Consider the following 16737-nt stretch of genomic DNA (forward strand, 5'->3'; position numbering starts at 1 on the left):
CCCTCGTCCTCCGCGCTCTGCTGAGCTCCCTCCTACCCCACAGATAAAGCAGACTTATTGTCAGGCTTAATCAGGTGGTCGGTTACCTTGGCAATTAAAGCCTTGTTAGAGATATAAAACCTTGAGAATCAAATGGAGAGTCCCTGGCGAGTCAAACCACCGAGCAAATCCTTAAACCAAACAACCTTCCAGTGGGAGCGCCGCTTCTCCGCGGATAGATGTTTAATTATCTCTGCTTGTTTGGGGGGGAACGGAAGGAAAAACTGTTTCACTCCCTCTTGTTTGTCTTAAAAGCTCATGAGTATTTATAGGAATTAATTTAAGTGGCAGCCAGTGTGCCGTGTTTGATTGTCACAATATATTGACCCAAGACTGTGAGTGCTGCAAATTATTTGTGAAAGAGAAAGAAGTGATGGGCATAATTGAGCCACACCATGGAAAGGAAACCACAATACAGAGAATAAAGCATTGTTTTGAAAGTTATCCTTATTCAAAAAAAGGGTATCTTCCAAAATATTAAACAGATTTCATAATATACTGCAATTAATTCATCTTAAAAATATTGCTGCTGTGTGATCCATTTATCATTTATTCCCGACTGATTGCTAAACACCTATTCCGGTGTTAGCTCTCCTAAACTAGGCCAACTTTTCTCCCGTATGAATATTCCTTTTTGAAAATAATGCTACATATTTGGGCAATATGATATGATAATTCATCATTATTTAATGATCTCCCTCAGACAGTGCATCGCACATGGTGCAGTCAGCTACAACAGCTGTGCAGGATCTTGATGGGCTAATTCTCTAACACTCAACTTTTTTGTGTGCTCAGGGCCACGCTGCCTTCGGGCCTCGGTCCCCCTGCAACCCCTCGGACGTCTTCTTCTGGCGTCAACTTTGTCTTTTCCTCCTGAAAGGTCATCTGTGTCCCTGTCCTTGTCTCCTTTCTTCTCACCTTTTCGCCTGTTTCTCCTCTCCTCTCTGACACACTCCTGTAAATGGGCCTGGCACGCGTCCCACTGTCTAACGAAGGCATGTGTGTGTGTGTGGGCGGTGTTTAGGGAGGTGAAACCTTCCCTGGGACACACTAATCAGCTCCACACCAAGGCCTGGGCAGGGAGGCACTGGACAGGTGAGTGGAACCACTCGCTACACCCCCTGGCTGATCCTTAGTGTGAGGGTCAGATCAGCTTCATCCTTTATGCCCTAGTCACTCCTTCATCCTGGTGTCCCCGATCACCTGGCTTCAATCCCTGGTTGCCAGGCCCCTTCCCTGGGCCCTTTGAGGGAAGGAATAGTTAGCATCTGCTCTACCAGGGGAGCCTCCTGAACGCGCCTTCTGCCGGGCCCTGTATGTGTTAACCTTTTCTTTTAATTAACACCGTCCCAACTCCCAACTCCCACCACCGTCGTCCGGAGAGAGGTTCTCGGGGCTTATGCAACTGTCAGGCAAGCGGTGGAGTCATCGGGGAGCGAGAGAGAGGTGGTGGGCGGGTGGGAGTGATGAAGGTGAGAAGGGTGAGGAGGAGGAGGAGGTGTGATGAATAATGCCTGCATGGCCTGGGAGTGAGGGTTCTTCTAATCCTTCTGAGCCTTCTTTATCCGCATGCCTTCACACAACTACAACACACCAATCATTCTACACAGCTGCCTATTTTCCAGGGACAATCCCAAAGTAAATTGGACGGGCTGATGAGAAGATGGCTGCTCTTAATTTGCACTACAGCTCATTACACTGCACAAGAGTCAAGACGCTTTCATTTGTGCTCTTGTTATTGCAAATGTAGATATTTGTAAGAAGAAAAAAAAAAATCACAGAGACCCTATCAGTGGATTCGATTCTTGTCCCATGCAGAAGCAGTTGCAGCAGTTTATTGAGCCATCATATACGTTTATCTCAAATATAAAAACATAATCCTCCACATGATTAAATCCATAGATCAATCTAGAGTGTAGAATGTTCTGTATGATGAGCGGCTCTGTAGCACACTTACACGCTGTTGCTTTATTAACTTCCAGTGTACAGAGAGGTGAGTGGGCTTGATCTCGTCTTAAAGCGAAGATCTCCTAATGAGAGAGTGGTAATGAGCAAGGAAAAAACCCACACACTATCATATCAGTCAAAAAAAGTGTTGAAAGGGTCGCTATGCTTTTCTTTTATCTTGCGTGCCAAGTGGAAAATGTCCATCTTTTGCCGGGAGATTTTTATGTCCATCTTGGCTCACGGTAATGCCCCCAGGGGAATCCTCTTTCTTGGCATGTTCATAGTGGTCACCATTTGCTGGAGACGGTGCGATGGAGGTCAAAGCCATTTGAGAAGGACATAAAACCCCGAGAATGATTTTTGATCACACTACGAAAGCGTCCCAGTGTGGTTAAATGATGCTCTTCATGCCAGTTAACATCTCTGTGCAGGCTATTGTCATGACAAGTAATTAAAAGTTGGTCCCAGGAAATGATCCATCGGTGAATATTGTGGATGTTATAATAATGCATTCAGCTGAAGAGTGATAACACAACTAAACACTCACAACATAACCAAATACTCACAACACAGTCAAATACTCACAACACAACCAAATACTCATTCAGGTAATCTAATAAAATAGAGCCTTGGCCTCCTCCACTTCCTGTGGGCGGGGCTTAAACGGCCACTTCCTGCAGACTTCGGGCCTTTTGCCAGTGGAGCTCTGTGCAAACAAAGGGTAAGTGTTATTTAATTAAATAAAGATGAACTATCAGTAATTTGTAATGTTTTTAAGTTAAATGTAGAATGTGACAAAAATATATAAACACTGAGCTGATGGTGTAACCGTCACACACAGGCTAATGTCACATTAGCTAGCTATATAACATGCTAACTTTTATCAGAACAACATTGTCTTTACTGTGGTGCTGTTCATTTGAAAAAGTTAGCATGTTATGAAGCTAGCTAACATAAAGCCTGTTTCTCAGCTAAGTGCATTTCCTCAGTGAATTGACAGGCTAATAATAAACACAAGGCTAATGAGGCATATGGGCCTATTAAAAGATATCGGAATAATGCAATTACTATGTTAAAGTAAGTCAAAACTTTTACATCTAATTTTCCAGCACTGAGAGAGAGCAAACTTTAACTTGTAACTTTACGGGTCAACAACAAGCAGCATGTTTCCCCCGTGTTCATCACTTATTAGTGTCCCTGGGAAATACTCCTCCATTGTATTGTGAGTATTTGTCTGTGTTGTGGGATTTAGTTGTGTTATGAGTACTTGCAGAGCGTTTTCCAATTACAGACGTGTGATGTATTTATTTGCATGCACGTGTTCCCTTACGTTCTGAGCCCTGAGGGCCACCGTAGAAAGGGCTTCCATGGAGCATTCAGTGGCGCAGGTGATAATATTGTCACCAAAGCTATGACAACACCCTACAGCTCGGGTCGAGGCGTTGCAAGCGGAGGCTATGAGTCGAACATCTCGTGACCTCAGCTTTATGATGGAGTAAGTAAGGGGGAAACTGCCAGGACCTTCTCCTCACGGAGACCCAGAGCAAGGGCACCGGCTCCCCAGCCCCATAGATCAGCCAGCCCTGAATGTCAAACCGCACAGCAGCCACCGCGGTGCCAGGAGTCCCCCTCTCGCTCCCTCTCTGGCCCGTGATCTGCTGTCTGGTGACACCACGGCGCTAATGACCCGGTTTGGGAGCTGCTCCATGGGGCTCCTTGGCTTGGGAAGATGGAAGTTGTGGATATCCAGCTGGAAGGTCACTGTTGACGAGGACCACTCGCGACGCATTCCGTCTACTTTGTTGACATCCCTTTAGTTTGTCAGGATGTTGATACAAGATGCCTGCCACTGACCGTTTTACTGAAACATGCATGCTTTTTACTGACCGGCCTATCGGGGAATACTCCTCGAGAGTTTTTGTCAATGTATACGTGCTTATTTCTTGGTAGGGAAATAATCACCGTTTATGTGATCTGCATACATATGAGAGTTTTGTGCTCCAGTGTTTAATTGCTCAACAATTTGGATAACAGTGAAGCTGGAAAGCAGCACTCACGCCTCGCTTGCCAACTCCGAAGCTGTCTGATTGTGAGCTCTCCATGTTGTTTTTGTTCTTTTTTTAATCAGTTTACTGTGAGAGTGTGCCTCAGTGCTCAGCGAGGGCAATGTTTTCAGTCACTCGCTTTCTTGACTTTTTTTTCTCTCTCTCTCTCTCTCTCTCTCTCTCAGCCTCAGGAGTTTGGCGTGGTGGAGCAGAGTGTAAAGTCCCCGGGGAGCGCTCCTCTGGTGATGGGGGCACTGCCTCGACCTCACTCCTTCCTGGTGTGGGTGGCATCCGGCTAGGGAGACGCACGATGGAGAGCAAGACGGTGGACGGTGATGCTTGTGGTGGACTCTCCCAGGACTGAGCCTTATTCTCAGGGTCATGCATTCCAGCAATCTCTGTAATTATAAGCAAGTAAGAAAAAAGTTGAATCTTCTGCCTTTCTCAAAATGATCGTGCCCCACTCCTCAAGGGAGACATTCACATCTCTGAGTTCTAGTAGCTGGATGGGTTTTAATGAGGCAAGTCAAGAGTTTGTGCGTGCGTGTGTGTGTGTGTGTGGTTGTGTGTGTGTGTGTGTGTGTCCGGTGCACATGCATGTCTGCATATCTGCCCTCTTCTAACGAGCGTAATTGACCGACTGTGCTTTTAAGCCGCCATTTTTCACCATTTGTGAGAGCATTCGACTAAATAGCCTTCAGTGATTATTATTTTTACAGGAGACATTGGGATTAAAACTTTCTCTGAGTTTTAAAGTTCAGTGTCTACTTGTTGTTTGTGTTTGTGTGTGTGTGCGAGTGTTTTGTATTATTTTATGGTTTGACGTTGTGCTGTCGGAGGCAAACAGACAGAGGGCGAGAGGGCCACAGGTCGGGTGGAACATGCCGAAGGATCCCACCACCCAGGGGCCGCCGATTCCACTGGGGAACGGTTCATCCTGCGGAGGAGCAGAGTGAAATCTCTGATGCCTCGGCACACACACATACGTGGTAGCGTCTGGCTGTCTAAACTCAAAGCTATGGGTGGTGGTAAAAAAAAAAGAAATCTCCACATAGCTGCTCAGTTTTACTACAAACATTGTGGTGGGAAGGTGATCTGAAAACAGACTGTGCCTTTCTGCCTTCCAAAGCAATCCAACAGCTTATCTGCCGAATGGAGCAACACACTTAGAGAGTCGAGTAACATCATAAATAAGTGGCTTAATTCTACAAAATCATAAAGGTATGTGTTGGATAATAAATTTCAGGCTGGTAGCAATTTTTCTGACAAACATGTCACATTTTTATTTATTTATCTATGTTTGATCCCCCCCCCCCCCAGAGGTGGGACTTGAAACAAAATACCTTTTTGCTGATTTTCCTTGTGCCTATTTGCTCCCCAAAATATATATTTGATTCTCCTTTCCATATTTATAAGGTTACCCCTGAGGGACGAGCCATGTCAGACAGGTTTTTTTTCTTTTTTTCCAGCGCATCATGAAAAACCCTCCTCAGATGAGGCTTCTTCCACTTGAAGAGGTGGGGGAAAAAACAACAACTTCAGAGCAAGAGAGTACTGTAACTTAGAGACTGAACTGTGCGAGCACCGAGTCAAGTCAACCCTTTTCCCAGTTACTTTGTCACTAATGAAAGTAGCAGCAAAGAGCCCTGGAGGACTGAAGAGCACTGTTTGTTTGTGTTTTAGAGAGCATTCGAGAGGTGCAGGGGGGGGGGGGGGAAAGGCGGGCGGGCGAGGTGGTGAAACTTTGGGAGAGCCGTCTGACAGAGCACTGAGACGGAGAGGGGGAACTTTGGAGCATTGTTAAGATTGAAGTTTTAAGGCAGCTGAGACCTCCTGACAGATTCCAATGCACCGACAAATAGATGTTTCATACGTGTGTGTTTACCAGCTTCACTGTAGTTCGGGGGGGGCTTTGAATCTACCAAAGCACATCCCGTCAGTCTGTGTCACTCTGCTTCACTGATCTACTTACACAGGTTGTTATGGCAGCTGGTGGGTGGGAGAAATTATTTGAAAAGCGACGGGGCGAGGATTGAATTACCAAGATTGAGCAAACAGGAGCGAATCCTTGACATCAAATGTGGGTCACATGTCCCTACTTATTGTTATTATCACTATCATAATTATTGTTATCATGTTTAATTCTCACATATGACGCAAAAATAACAAAGCATTTTCACGAGAGTCGGTAAATGTAGCTCTGAATTTTCTATTACGTCTGGATTACTTTGCGGTGGGTGATTACCTCGGATGTTTCTAACAGTACAAGGCCTCATTATGGACTCCAAAGTAAAATGTACACCCTATAGAATAAGTGCAGCATCATTATGTACTCGCATCATTAACTTTTATGGTTATGCTTAACTTTTAAAGTGAATTTTCTTTAACAAAGTTGGATTCCGCCACAGTAAAAGGCTATCAGAGGTTGCTGTTAATTTCCTCTTCTTCTGCACCAGCCGGTGTTTGGGAGTTGCCCTATCGACAGTTTCTCTCCTTCCCTGTAGGTTTGCAGTGGAGATCTCAGTTTCCTCTCCCATTTGTCTGTGTGAAACAGTCAGAATAGAAATGCATCAAAAGTGTGGGGGGATGAGGTTTTCGTGTGACTGTGTGATTTTTTTATTTTTTTATTTAGGTGGGGGGCCCCTGGCATGAGGCTTCAGGCTGTGGAGGAGGGAGAGTGCAGAGTGAGATGCCCACTGCAGGGCTCCTCTCTGGATCTCATTTTCACGTAGCAAGGGGTAGGGGCCTGGACATCCGCATGCAGGTGAGGGTGTAGACCAAAGAAGGGAAGAACGAAAGAGAGAGAGAAAGAAGGAAAAAAGGGACAGATAGGTGGGTGGGTGGGTGGAGAGAAAGATAGATGGATAGAGAGAGAGCATTAGATGGATTGATAGATTCTGTGACTATATTTCATAACACAACCAGGAATACTATTTAAAACAAATAGAAATCAATTTTCGCTGAGTGTGTAAAGAAAGAAAAGAAAAGAAGAAAGAAGGACAAACCCAATAACCGATATTAATAACTTTAAAGAATGGCAAAGATGCATGTAACGCTACATATGAAATAATGAAGAATATATCCATCAGAATAATACAAAAGGGTGCTGACTATAGAAATGTTATTGAAAACATAGGAAAATTTAGAAATCTGCAGGTGAGTTTGTAAAAAGAGAGAAATAACATGTATACCAAGTTAATGACTTTAAAGATTGGCAAATTATCAATAAGAAATAATAAATCCATCAGAATAATATCAAAAGGTGCAGACTTTATTTATTTACACAACCAAAAATATGATTTTAGACATAGAAAAATAGAGAAATCTGCAAATGAGTGTGTAAAGAAATACTACTAAAAATATTATATATATGTACCATAAGTAAATTACTTTAAAGATTGGCAAAGGTGCATTTAATGAGAAATATGAAATAAGAAAGAATAAATCCATCATAGTATCATCAGAGGGTGCAGACCTTAAAGAAATGAGAAATATATAAATATCTTTATAAACAGCATCAAAACATTTAGCTGGCTGCATTAGGTAGTGCTCAACAATTTTCTATTATAATCCCAGTGTATAAATGAAGTGATCGAGTGCCATTGTCATGTCATGTCTGTCCCCAGCCCCGCTTCAGGAAAATGTCTCTCTGCTGAACCCTTTCCACCAGAAGGGGGACCAGTCCGTCTGCCGTAGACGGAGAGTGGCCGACGGGCGAGCTGCGGCGGAGGAGACGCCAGGGTGAACGAGCCGACTCTGGGCGTAGAGTTCGACTCCGGATCCGGGGAAGCAGGCGATCCAGCGCTCCGCATCTTGCCGCGCTCCCTCGGATTTTAATCATGCCTCTCTGTCTGTGTGTGAGTGCAGGCAGGCTGACAATGATTTCCTCAGTGATTACGTACAGAGCGAGTCCCTGCGGGGTAGGGGCCCCCTCTGGAGCCATCCTGATGGCTTTGGGGGCCTTGCTTCCATTTTCCATTATTATGTGGACTACCGGAGCGACAGCGCAGTCCAAGACCTTGCAGGTTTGTGATGAGGAGGGCGCTTCCATCTTCTCTCTGCTTCTTCATCCTCTTTTAAGAGCAATTTAGACGTAGACTTAGATCAGATTCCCGAACCTAATTCATGATTAGCTGACTGGAGTGAGGAAAGGGCTGGAGTCTGTCATAGTTTTCATGCTGTTAGGTGGATATGAAGTGAAAAGTGTATTTATCATTTTTTTTCCTCCTTTTTTTTGCTTTTGTTGCCTTTTTGCCTGCACGCTCACAGGACGCGCTCGGCCGGGGTCTTTCTCACTCGGATGCCTTTTGAGGCGAGAAAAAGCGAAACATATTCCACTTTTATTTCTGCTCCAACACCATGCCCGCTGCACGCGTGCGTCCGTGCCCGGAGAATGGAAGCGCATGACGGGATATTCTCGCACTTTTGCCCGCCGATACCCGGCTCCACTAAAACGGTCCGATTGGATTTTATAACCCGGTGCACCGACTCATCACAACCGCAGTAATACTAATTCGCGGTAACAACTCGTAGCGCGGCGAGAGTTGCCTCCGTTTCCCTGCTTTTTTTTCCGTGTGTGATGGTAAAGACGCAGCCGCGGCTTCGCTCCGTGAAATTTAGACCGACTGCTGCACCTTTACACTGTCCCGTGTGCTCGCACGCACATTGTCACACACGCGAACTGAGCAACTTCAGCGGGTTTTTCTCTGTAGGATGTCGCGCCGCAAGCAAGCTAAGCCAAGATCACTGAAAGGTAAGTACGGCTCTGTGTGTGCTGGCTCTCCCCCCTCTCTCTCTCTCTCGCTCTCTCTTTCTCTGTTTCAGAATAATTTCATTTTTGATAGAGGATGGACATGTCTCCAGACTGAACTCGTGGCTCCATCTCTCCTTTGCTTTTATTTTCTTTTACACGTTGCGCATGCATGAGATCCACACGCAGCGGCCGTATATGTCATTGTGTTGTGCATAGTGATAGCTAAAGTGCAAAAAAGGGCAAGCTAACGGGGGGGGGGGGGGGGGGTTATGTGCATGATTTAAACGCAAACATCTGGATGTGTTATGGTCGGGAGATGGTGGTGGAGGGGGAGAGAAAAAAGACGCTCCTGGTCCTGGAACTTGTCTGATGGAATGGGGTGCAGAGTCACGTGACTCACACCCCCCCACCCACCACCACCAACCCCTGTCTGAGAAAACTAAGGAGGAAACACTTTATATGTTGGGGGGGAAAGGGAGGGCACTGATGTGTATGTTTCTGTGTGTGTGTGTGTGTGTGTGTGTGTGTGTGTCTGTGTGTGTGTGTGTGTGTGTGAAGAGGTGGGATAAGTGTCGAGTGGTAATTTTACATGTTCATTAATAAGTTGGAAACATCTGGATTTAACAGCGATCAGCTGGAAGCCTGGACACAACACAACTTTATGATGTTTGTTTTTTTAAGTGCCTCACAGTTCACGGGAGATTGTGTGTGATTTGTACGTATTTTCTTACCTTTCGGTGTGGTGGTGGTGTATTTGATCGTGAGTGTGCATGTGCGTGTCTGAGAGGGTGAGAGGGGAGGCGGAGGGAGAGAGAGAGAAGAAATTGAGACAGAATGAGAGAGCAACATGCATGCATACCCTCTTTCTCCCTCTCACACACACACATGCAGACACACACACTCTTATTCATGCACTACTTTCCACTGTAGCCCTTTTGGTTGGAGTGGGGGGAGTGTGTGTGTGTGGGGGGGCTGCTGGGTTTTCGAAGGTTGAGCTCCAGTTCATCTGGCAGGCATTGTATTTTGCTCAGCAAATAATTGTCCACAATTTCACATTCCCAGCTTGTGGTCTGTGGACCCCCTCTCGCCCTCTCCCCCTCTCGTTCTCGGAAGTCTTCATCTCAAAGGAAGATTACATGGTCTGCGGTAGCACATTCATGCAGCCACCATTTTAAATCAATACCCAGGAGAGGGTGGAAATGTGAGTGCATGCACATCTTAAAATTGTCACATTCTGTCTCCAGACCTGCACTCGCAGTCAACAGCTCTATGCATAGATTTCCTATTTTCCCGGAGCAGATTGGCATTGACTGCTTTTTGTTAGTTGGTGTGACATTTGCTATTCTCAGAAGACACATCACTTACATGTAATCGTCTCCTGCCGGCGTGCCTACATGCTACAAGTGTGTGTGGTGCGTGTGCGCGTGCGTGCGTGCGTGCATTCGGCAGAAACATCTGTTAGGTTAAGGTACGTGTAAGTGTGCGCGCGCGGCGGCGGAGAGGCATCGACAGTGAGCGCATCGCGATGCAAATGAAGTCGGAGTGATGACATTGTTTGTTTTGTTATTGTCACTAAAATTTAAATTGGAAAATCGGAGCTCACAAAACACGCCGACTTTTATGTCTTCATTGCGAGTGCAGGAGCGGAGCTGAGCCGGAGATACGTCACAGATCTCTCCCTGCTCTGGCTCCGACCCAGGGAAGGCCAGGCAGATGTTATTTATTGTTCATTGTCTCTGTCTTCCCTCGGGGACAGAGATACACTTATACAGATGTCCACAATAACTTTACTTGTCATTTCTTCTTAATCGTTGCTCGACACTGCTTCACTGCTGCACTCGTGTTCGCAGGAGAACAGCAAATGTCACTGTGACTGTTTTAATATAATTTTTTGAACACCAAAGTGGCCCTCTTTACATTTTGTGGCCCCCCCCCAAATGTTGTTGTGAGCGTGCGAGTCCGTGTCTGCGTGCACGGGTGCGTGTCCTGCGAAGTGACCTCGGGTTGCCAAAGTTCAGGTTTCACTTTTATACGTTGTCTCGCGCTGACTTGAAGCAGTGGACGGGGCTTCTTTTCTTTTCTTTTTTCTTTTCTCTTTTTTTTTAAATGCACAGAAAGAACACTTTGTTCTGCGGACGGGGAAATCAACAGAGGAGCCGGTGGAACACAGAGGGAAGGAGGAGCGGGCATCATGTGCGGCGTTAGTATGGAGAGTGTGGCCATGGAGTGTGTAGACAGGAGAAAATAACGCTGTGACAGTTGGCACTCCTTTTTTTTTCTTCTCCTCCTTCTTCCCTCCCCTGTGTACCCCCAACCCACCCCCCCACCTCCTCAGTATTGCCTGCTTGTGGGAGTCAGAGGTTATGTTTTTGGTCCCATCGAGGAAAAGGCCAACATTACAAGTCCCGTTTCAATTAAGTCTGAGAGACAGATCCGGCTACGTTATTGCTTGGGGGAATAAATGGCACAGGACAAGACCATACATCATTCGCTTATATGCAAACACTTCACCCCAGCCACTGACATTTACTCAATCCTGAGCCTTACATCTCTCAACTGTAGGCACATTGTAATTTTGTTTTGATGTGCAGATGCTTTTGGGTCAGCACATTGGATCGGTGGCGAGCAGCAGGGAGGGAGGATCTCGGTCCAGATCCTGTGTGTGTGTGTGTGTGTGCGTGTGTGTGTGTGTGTGTGTGTGTGTGTGTGTGTGTGTGTGTGTGTGTGTGTGTGTGTGTGTGTGTGTGTGTGTGTGTGTGTGTGTGTGTGTGCGTGCGTGCGTGCGTGCGTGCGTGTGTGTGTGTGTGTGTGTGTGATGACTGCCACGTCCTCGCAGCACTTCCTGAATAACGTGAGGCTGCCTTGATATTTTCATTTGGAGCACAAATGACACTCTGAAGCTCGGGTCCTGACGTGTTAATTGGCTGAGCTGGAAGTTTCCAGGTCCGTCATCGTCTGCATATGTATAAATATATATTGTCTGAGCCCATTTGCGTGAGGCCCATGTTGTTATGGAGTCTTTGCTGTGTCATGTATACCTTAAATATTTCATGTTTTTGAAGAGTTGAAATTTGTCACCTCATGACTGAACTCTGGAGTTTTGTTTGGCTGTATACGTGAAAAGAACATATTATTTTAAAACTTTATGTTTGAGCCTCACCGATCAGGTTGATTTATGGAATTTCAGCAGGGTATTTTAAAAAGAAAGTTAGTTTAATTTTGCAGTAAAATTCCAGTGCAGATTCGACATTTGTTTTGATTCCCTTTGTGTCAGGCACTTAAATTTGACCTGTCAAGGAAAACTTGAACTGATATTTCTCATCTATTTAAATTCCACGTTTGTTGAAGCGTTTGTTTTTAGTGAAAAGGAACTTGACCATGAACTTGAGGCCAATAGATGTATAACCACTCCTCTTTCAGTCCTAAGCATAGGCCGGTGTAAGAAAAAATTATATGGCGGCACCTTTAAGCTTTTTCTCAGACAGAAAAAACTACTTTAATAACTAACTCAGCGCTTAAAAAAACAAACATACACTGTACATAGCATATTTTTTAATGTTAAATGAAAAATCAAAAATACGGAAAGATACTATTCATGCACTCGGTTCTTCCTCCCCTGGTAAAACGTCTATTAACAGTTCTGTCATTTTCAGTTTATAGGAGGCTGCAGCACTCCAGTCTGTTCACAATTAATGATCTGTGGCATAACACCCATTAACACTTTTCTAATGTGACACAAAAATATGGTTAGTATTATCATTAAGGAAATTATGATGGAGCCGTAGAAAAATCCCATTAGCGCGGCTGTCAGTGCTCTTGACATGCGGCTCGGTGTGTTGGACTGGGGTGTCGCGGGAGCTGGCCGATATCTCTTCTTATTCCAGTGGCATGTGTCTCTCCTGTTGTCATGGATCGTCTGCCACATGGAGGAAGAGTTGGGATTCACAGACGATGATTGATTCCCACCACCGCTGCAAATGGAATCATTATGTCGCCGGGCGTATTTGCATCTGTCTCGTTTGCCTGTGTAAATAGCTGATCTTTTTTTTAAATATTTTTTGGGGGGGAGCTAAATTTGCAAATGATTGCTTAGCAGAATTATCGCCTCATGACAGTGTTTATACTGCTGCCGTGGTGGAGCGCACATTTTTTAATAATAGCAACGCTGTTATGATTTGCTTACAGTACACGGCAATATATGGAGGATTACAAATATAACACAACCTGATTAACACGCTCCTCTATCGCAAATTATTTATGACACTAATCACCAGTTCAAATAATGCTCATTAAGAAAGTTATTCATGTGCAGTGTGTGTCCTCCTCCCTCCCTTCACAGCCCTAATTGAGGAGGGTTGACCTCTTGACCCGAGCTAAATTGAGTTGTAGTCCCTGTGGCGAGCGTCTCCTTCCCGGTCAGTCAGGGCGGATTACACAGCCATTGTGTTCGGCACTGTATCGGCCAGGCTGGCTGTAACCAAGCAGATGAGTCACGCATATCCAGGAACACACTCAGGGTTTTTTTCTCCCGTCTTTCTTTCTTTATGCATGAGAAGTGCTGTGAAATAGTCACACACACGCACACACACACACACACACACCTCACACTATTCTCGAAATCATTTGATGCAGTAGGAAAGGGCCAGGCTGCTGGGTCTGTCACGTTTTGCTTATTCACGTCTAATAAATCCTTAGTTTTTTTTATTTTTATATATATATATATTTCATTGTCTGCATGGTCTGTTTTATACCTTTTGCTTTGTTTGGTATAATTTTAGTTTTTTTACTTAATGTTTTGTATTTGCTTCCCGTGCAGCTCTCTTATCTGTAGACAATTAATTCATCCTGAAAAAAGAAACGTCCTATCTTGGGGATTGTCACTCACAATGACAGTTACTATGTTCATTTGGTGAGTGTGTGTGTGTGTGTGTCTTTGTGTGTGTGTGTGGCCCGTGTGTTAATTAGTGGCTTTTAATGCTGTGTCACTTGTTGTGGGATTATGGTTTTCCTGCTCTGCATTTTAAAAATCAAAGGAGCAGCGCCGGAACGCTCCCATGTGTGTTTGGTATTATATTAACAAAACCTAGCAGCATGATTACAGTTTGTCACCGGGCTGAGTGATACACTGTACCTTGTCAAACATTAATTAACTGATAGCGGTGACGCACTAACAACAGTCCGGACAGAGTCGCATTCAGCTAGAGTTAGAGTCATTAGGAGGTGATCATGAGCTTTAGAGTATGTTAATTAAAACTCTCCGGCTATTTGTGTTTGGACCCGGCTGTCGATCAAACGTCGGGCCGGTATGAAAACATCACACACAGTTTGCCCTCGCTTGACAGCTCATCCTCCCATGATCACTTCCTAGTGAGCTAATTAATTATCTCGTGCGCAAACGAGCAAAAGACTTGTGCGCCGCGACGGAGGTTGTTTGCTTTAAACGACGCACAACTTTTAATAAGTTCACCGCGGTGAGAAATCATCACCTGCCCGCCGTCATGTTTAAGTTCTTAAAGGCATTGTGAAATAGAATTTTCTGCCTGAACTCCCTCGTCTCACCAACAGGGATGGTAATCAAAACAAAAACCTCCAGCTCCCCACCACTGATCTCTGATAGAACCGTGGGGGATTTATTAGGACCCCCTGTCCCTATAGCGCATTTAAATGATCCTGGATGCAAGGCGCTCAACAGTGCCGCGGAAACTCATTAAACTCTCGAGGCGTCAGTCGCTGAGGCCTCCTTCTACAGGACGAGGTTTCCATGTTGGCTGACACACTCCTCGATGGCTCCGAGGGATTTACCTCCATGGTGTCCAACTATGTCTATTCCATCACTTTTAATTGATTTAGCTAATTAATTGGCAGACCCATGACCATTTGTTTACCATATTTCCTGCATACATCATTTATAAATGCTACTCAAGGATTATAGTTCCAATCAGAGAAAATCTGTTTCTTTACAAAAGGTTATTTTTGAACAAAAGCCCCCTGTCAGTATCCTTAGCAATTCACTTTCGGCTGGACAAGGCCCTGACGGCAGCACACAGCAGCTCCGTCGTTTGCCATCTTCACAAGAAACACTTTGTCACTTTCCTCTTCATTTTTTCACCGAGCTTTGACACCACGCTTGACACCAACTCTTGCTCCCCCGAGGAAACGGCTTCTGCCACCATAGGATCCTGCCTTAATTATGCAAAGTACAGGATATTTTGTGCGATTTTAAAAGTGCGCCAGTTTCTGCTTTGGCAATCACTGCCACACTCTCCTACTGGGAGGTCCTGTCAGACTCCCCCCTTCCTCTTTGCCCAGGAAAATGAAAGGCTAGAAAGAAAAGACACAATGGAGAATGCATTTCAACTGCAGGGGTGGAACGCAGAGGCGTAAGAAGTCCTTAGTGAGACCCTCATTTTACATGGAACAGGTGGGAGACTCTTTTGTTCTCGTCCCGCTGTTAAAATCCATTTCATTTCTGGTACTTGACATATCACACGGAACTCTCGCAAGTTCCAAAAAGGCTCCGATGTAAGAGGCTCCTACCTTTTGTTAAACAGAAGTCGTGTTTTTCAAGGCCAGTGCGGTTTACAAAAAAAAGGTCCAGAGTCGACCTAAGGAGCGGATGTGAGTTCTGATCCAGCCGTCGCTATTTTGTCAACCACTCAAAAATCCAAAATCACTTTGCAGCTGCTGCTATGACACATCTGAAATATTTCTTTCGGTATTTTATTTTTTTAAGTTTTTATAACAGATCTGTTTTCGGAAGGTTCATGTCAGTACCAGCTGTCTACAAATCGTCTTTTTGATCTTTACCAACCCGAGGCTCGGGACTAAAGCAGTCATCAAGGTGTTTTTCACTTGGTCACTGTTGATGTTGGGAGGACGTTTCATGGGAGACGTTGATAATTCATCACGTCATTACCCAGTCCAATATGTTATTTACGTGGGTGTCTGTTTGCCCTGTTGCCAAAGCTCATACATATGAAAGGCTTGCGTGGATTCCCAAACCACAGGTTGAGCTGTCGAAAGCTGTTGAAATCTCTTGGAGTTTCCATACAGGAAATCTCAATAGTAAATAATAAAAAAAGAAGGGAAATCTCAACGTGTCGAACTTGTTTTTCACTGTTAACTGTTTCTCTCCCTCTTTTTCTCCCCCCTTCTCTTTTTTTTTCCTGGCAGTAGAAGACAATGTGACAGAGGACCAGCACAGTCCCGGGCAGACTGCCATTCCGAGCGGTAATGCTCCATTTCATATTTCATCATTTTCGGCTGGAAAGTGGATCATGTGTCTGCGTGTGTGTGTGCCTGTAAAATCTTTGTTGGGCTCAGAATGATATTAAGTCTGCCTTGACTGTTTTTTTGTTCACACTTTAAACTGCATGGCTGGTTGCATGCGTCCTCAGAAGACAGGGGCCGAGCGTTGCATCTCTTGTTTGCCAGTTGTGTGCATGCATAGGTGCAGCTGTGCTTATAGCCGTCCTTGTGTTTCGCTGTGACGTTTTTTTTTTTTTTTTTTTGTGGGACTCTTTGTTTCCCAACCTCCTGTGTGATGTAGACTAGCGCTACCCAGATGAATGTGTCCTGTCTCCACGTGTGCCATTCACAGTGGCCCTCCAGGAAAATAGCAGTAATTCAGGTCAGGCTAGCAGAGAGCCCCCTATGAATGAAGCCTGCTCCTGATGCACCACACTGTATATTTTCATTTCATTTGTCTCTGGTAAAGGTTAAGTCTCAGGTGTGGTTATTTTAAACCCGATATGGATGGTTTTGCCCAGCAGGCTGGGGACCTTGGGTGCTCCTAGGCTGCCACATTAGTCCAGCATTTACCCACAGCTTTCGGAGCAGCATGCGACACTACAATAGAGTCCGGCGTCTCTCATTCGCTCATGACAAAAGTATGCTCCCATTTTATTTGTTTGCTACAATTGTCTGCTTTATCATGCGGAAGATATTTCGTGC

General features: G+C 45.0%; 1 protein-coding gene across 1 annotated transcript in view; it reads left to right on the forward strand.

Annotated features, from left to right (window-relative positions):
- The window catches only part of LOC128454531 (zinc finger protein 521), a gene marked incomplete in the record, with an annotated part of 105504 nt that overhangs the window by 11404 nt on the left and 77363 nt on the right, over positions 1-16737 (forward strand). Inside the window, 4 exon segments of the mRNA XM_053437950.1 lie at positions 6664-6795; positions 7669-7772; positions 7899-8056; positions 15958-16014. Of these exon segments, the coding sequence (XP_053293925.1) occupies positions 6664-6795; positions 7669-7772; positions 7899-8056; positions 15958-16014 (451 nt within the window).

This window comes from Pleuronectes platessa, chromosome 13 (genome assembly GCF_947347685.1).
Source record: "Pleuronectes platessa chromosome 13, fPlePla1.1, whole genome shotgun sequence".
Lineage (NCBI taxonomy): Eukaryota > Metazoa > Chordata > Actinopteri > Pleuronectiformes > Pleuronectidae > Pleuronectes > Pleuronectes platessa.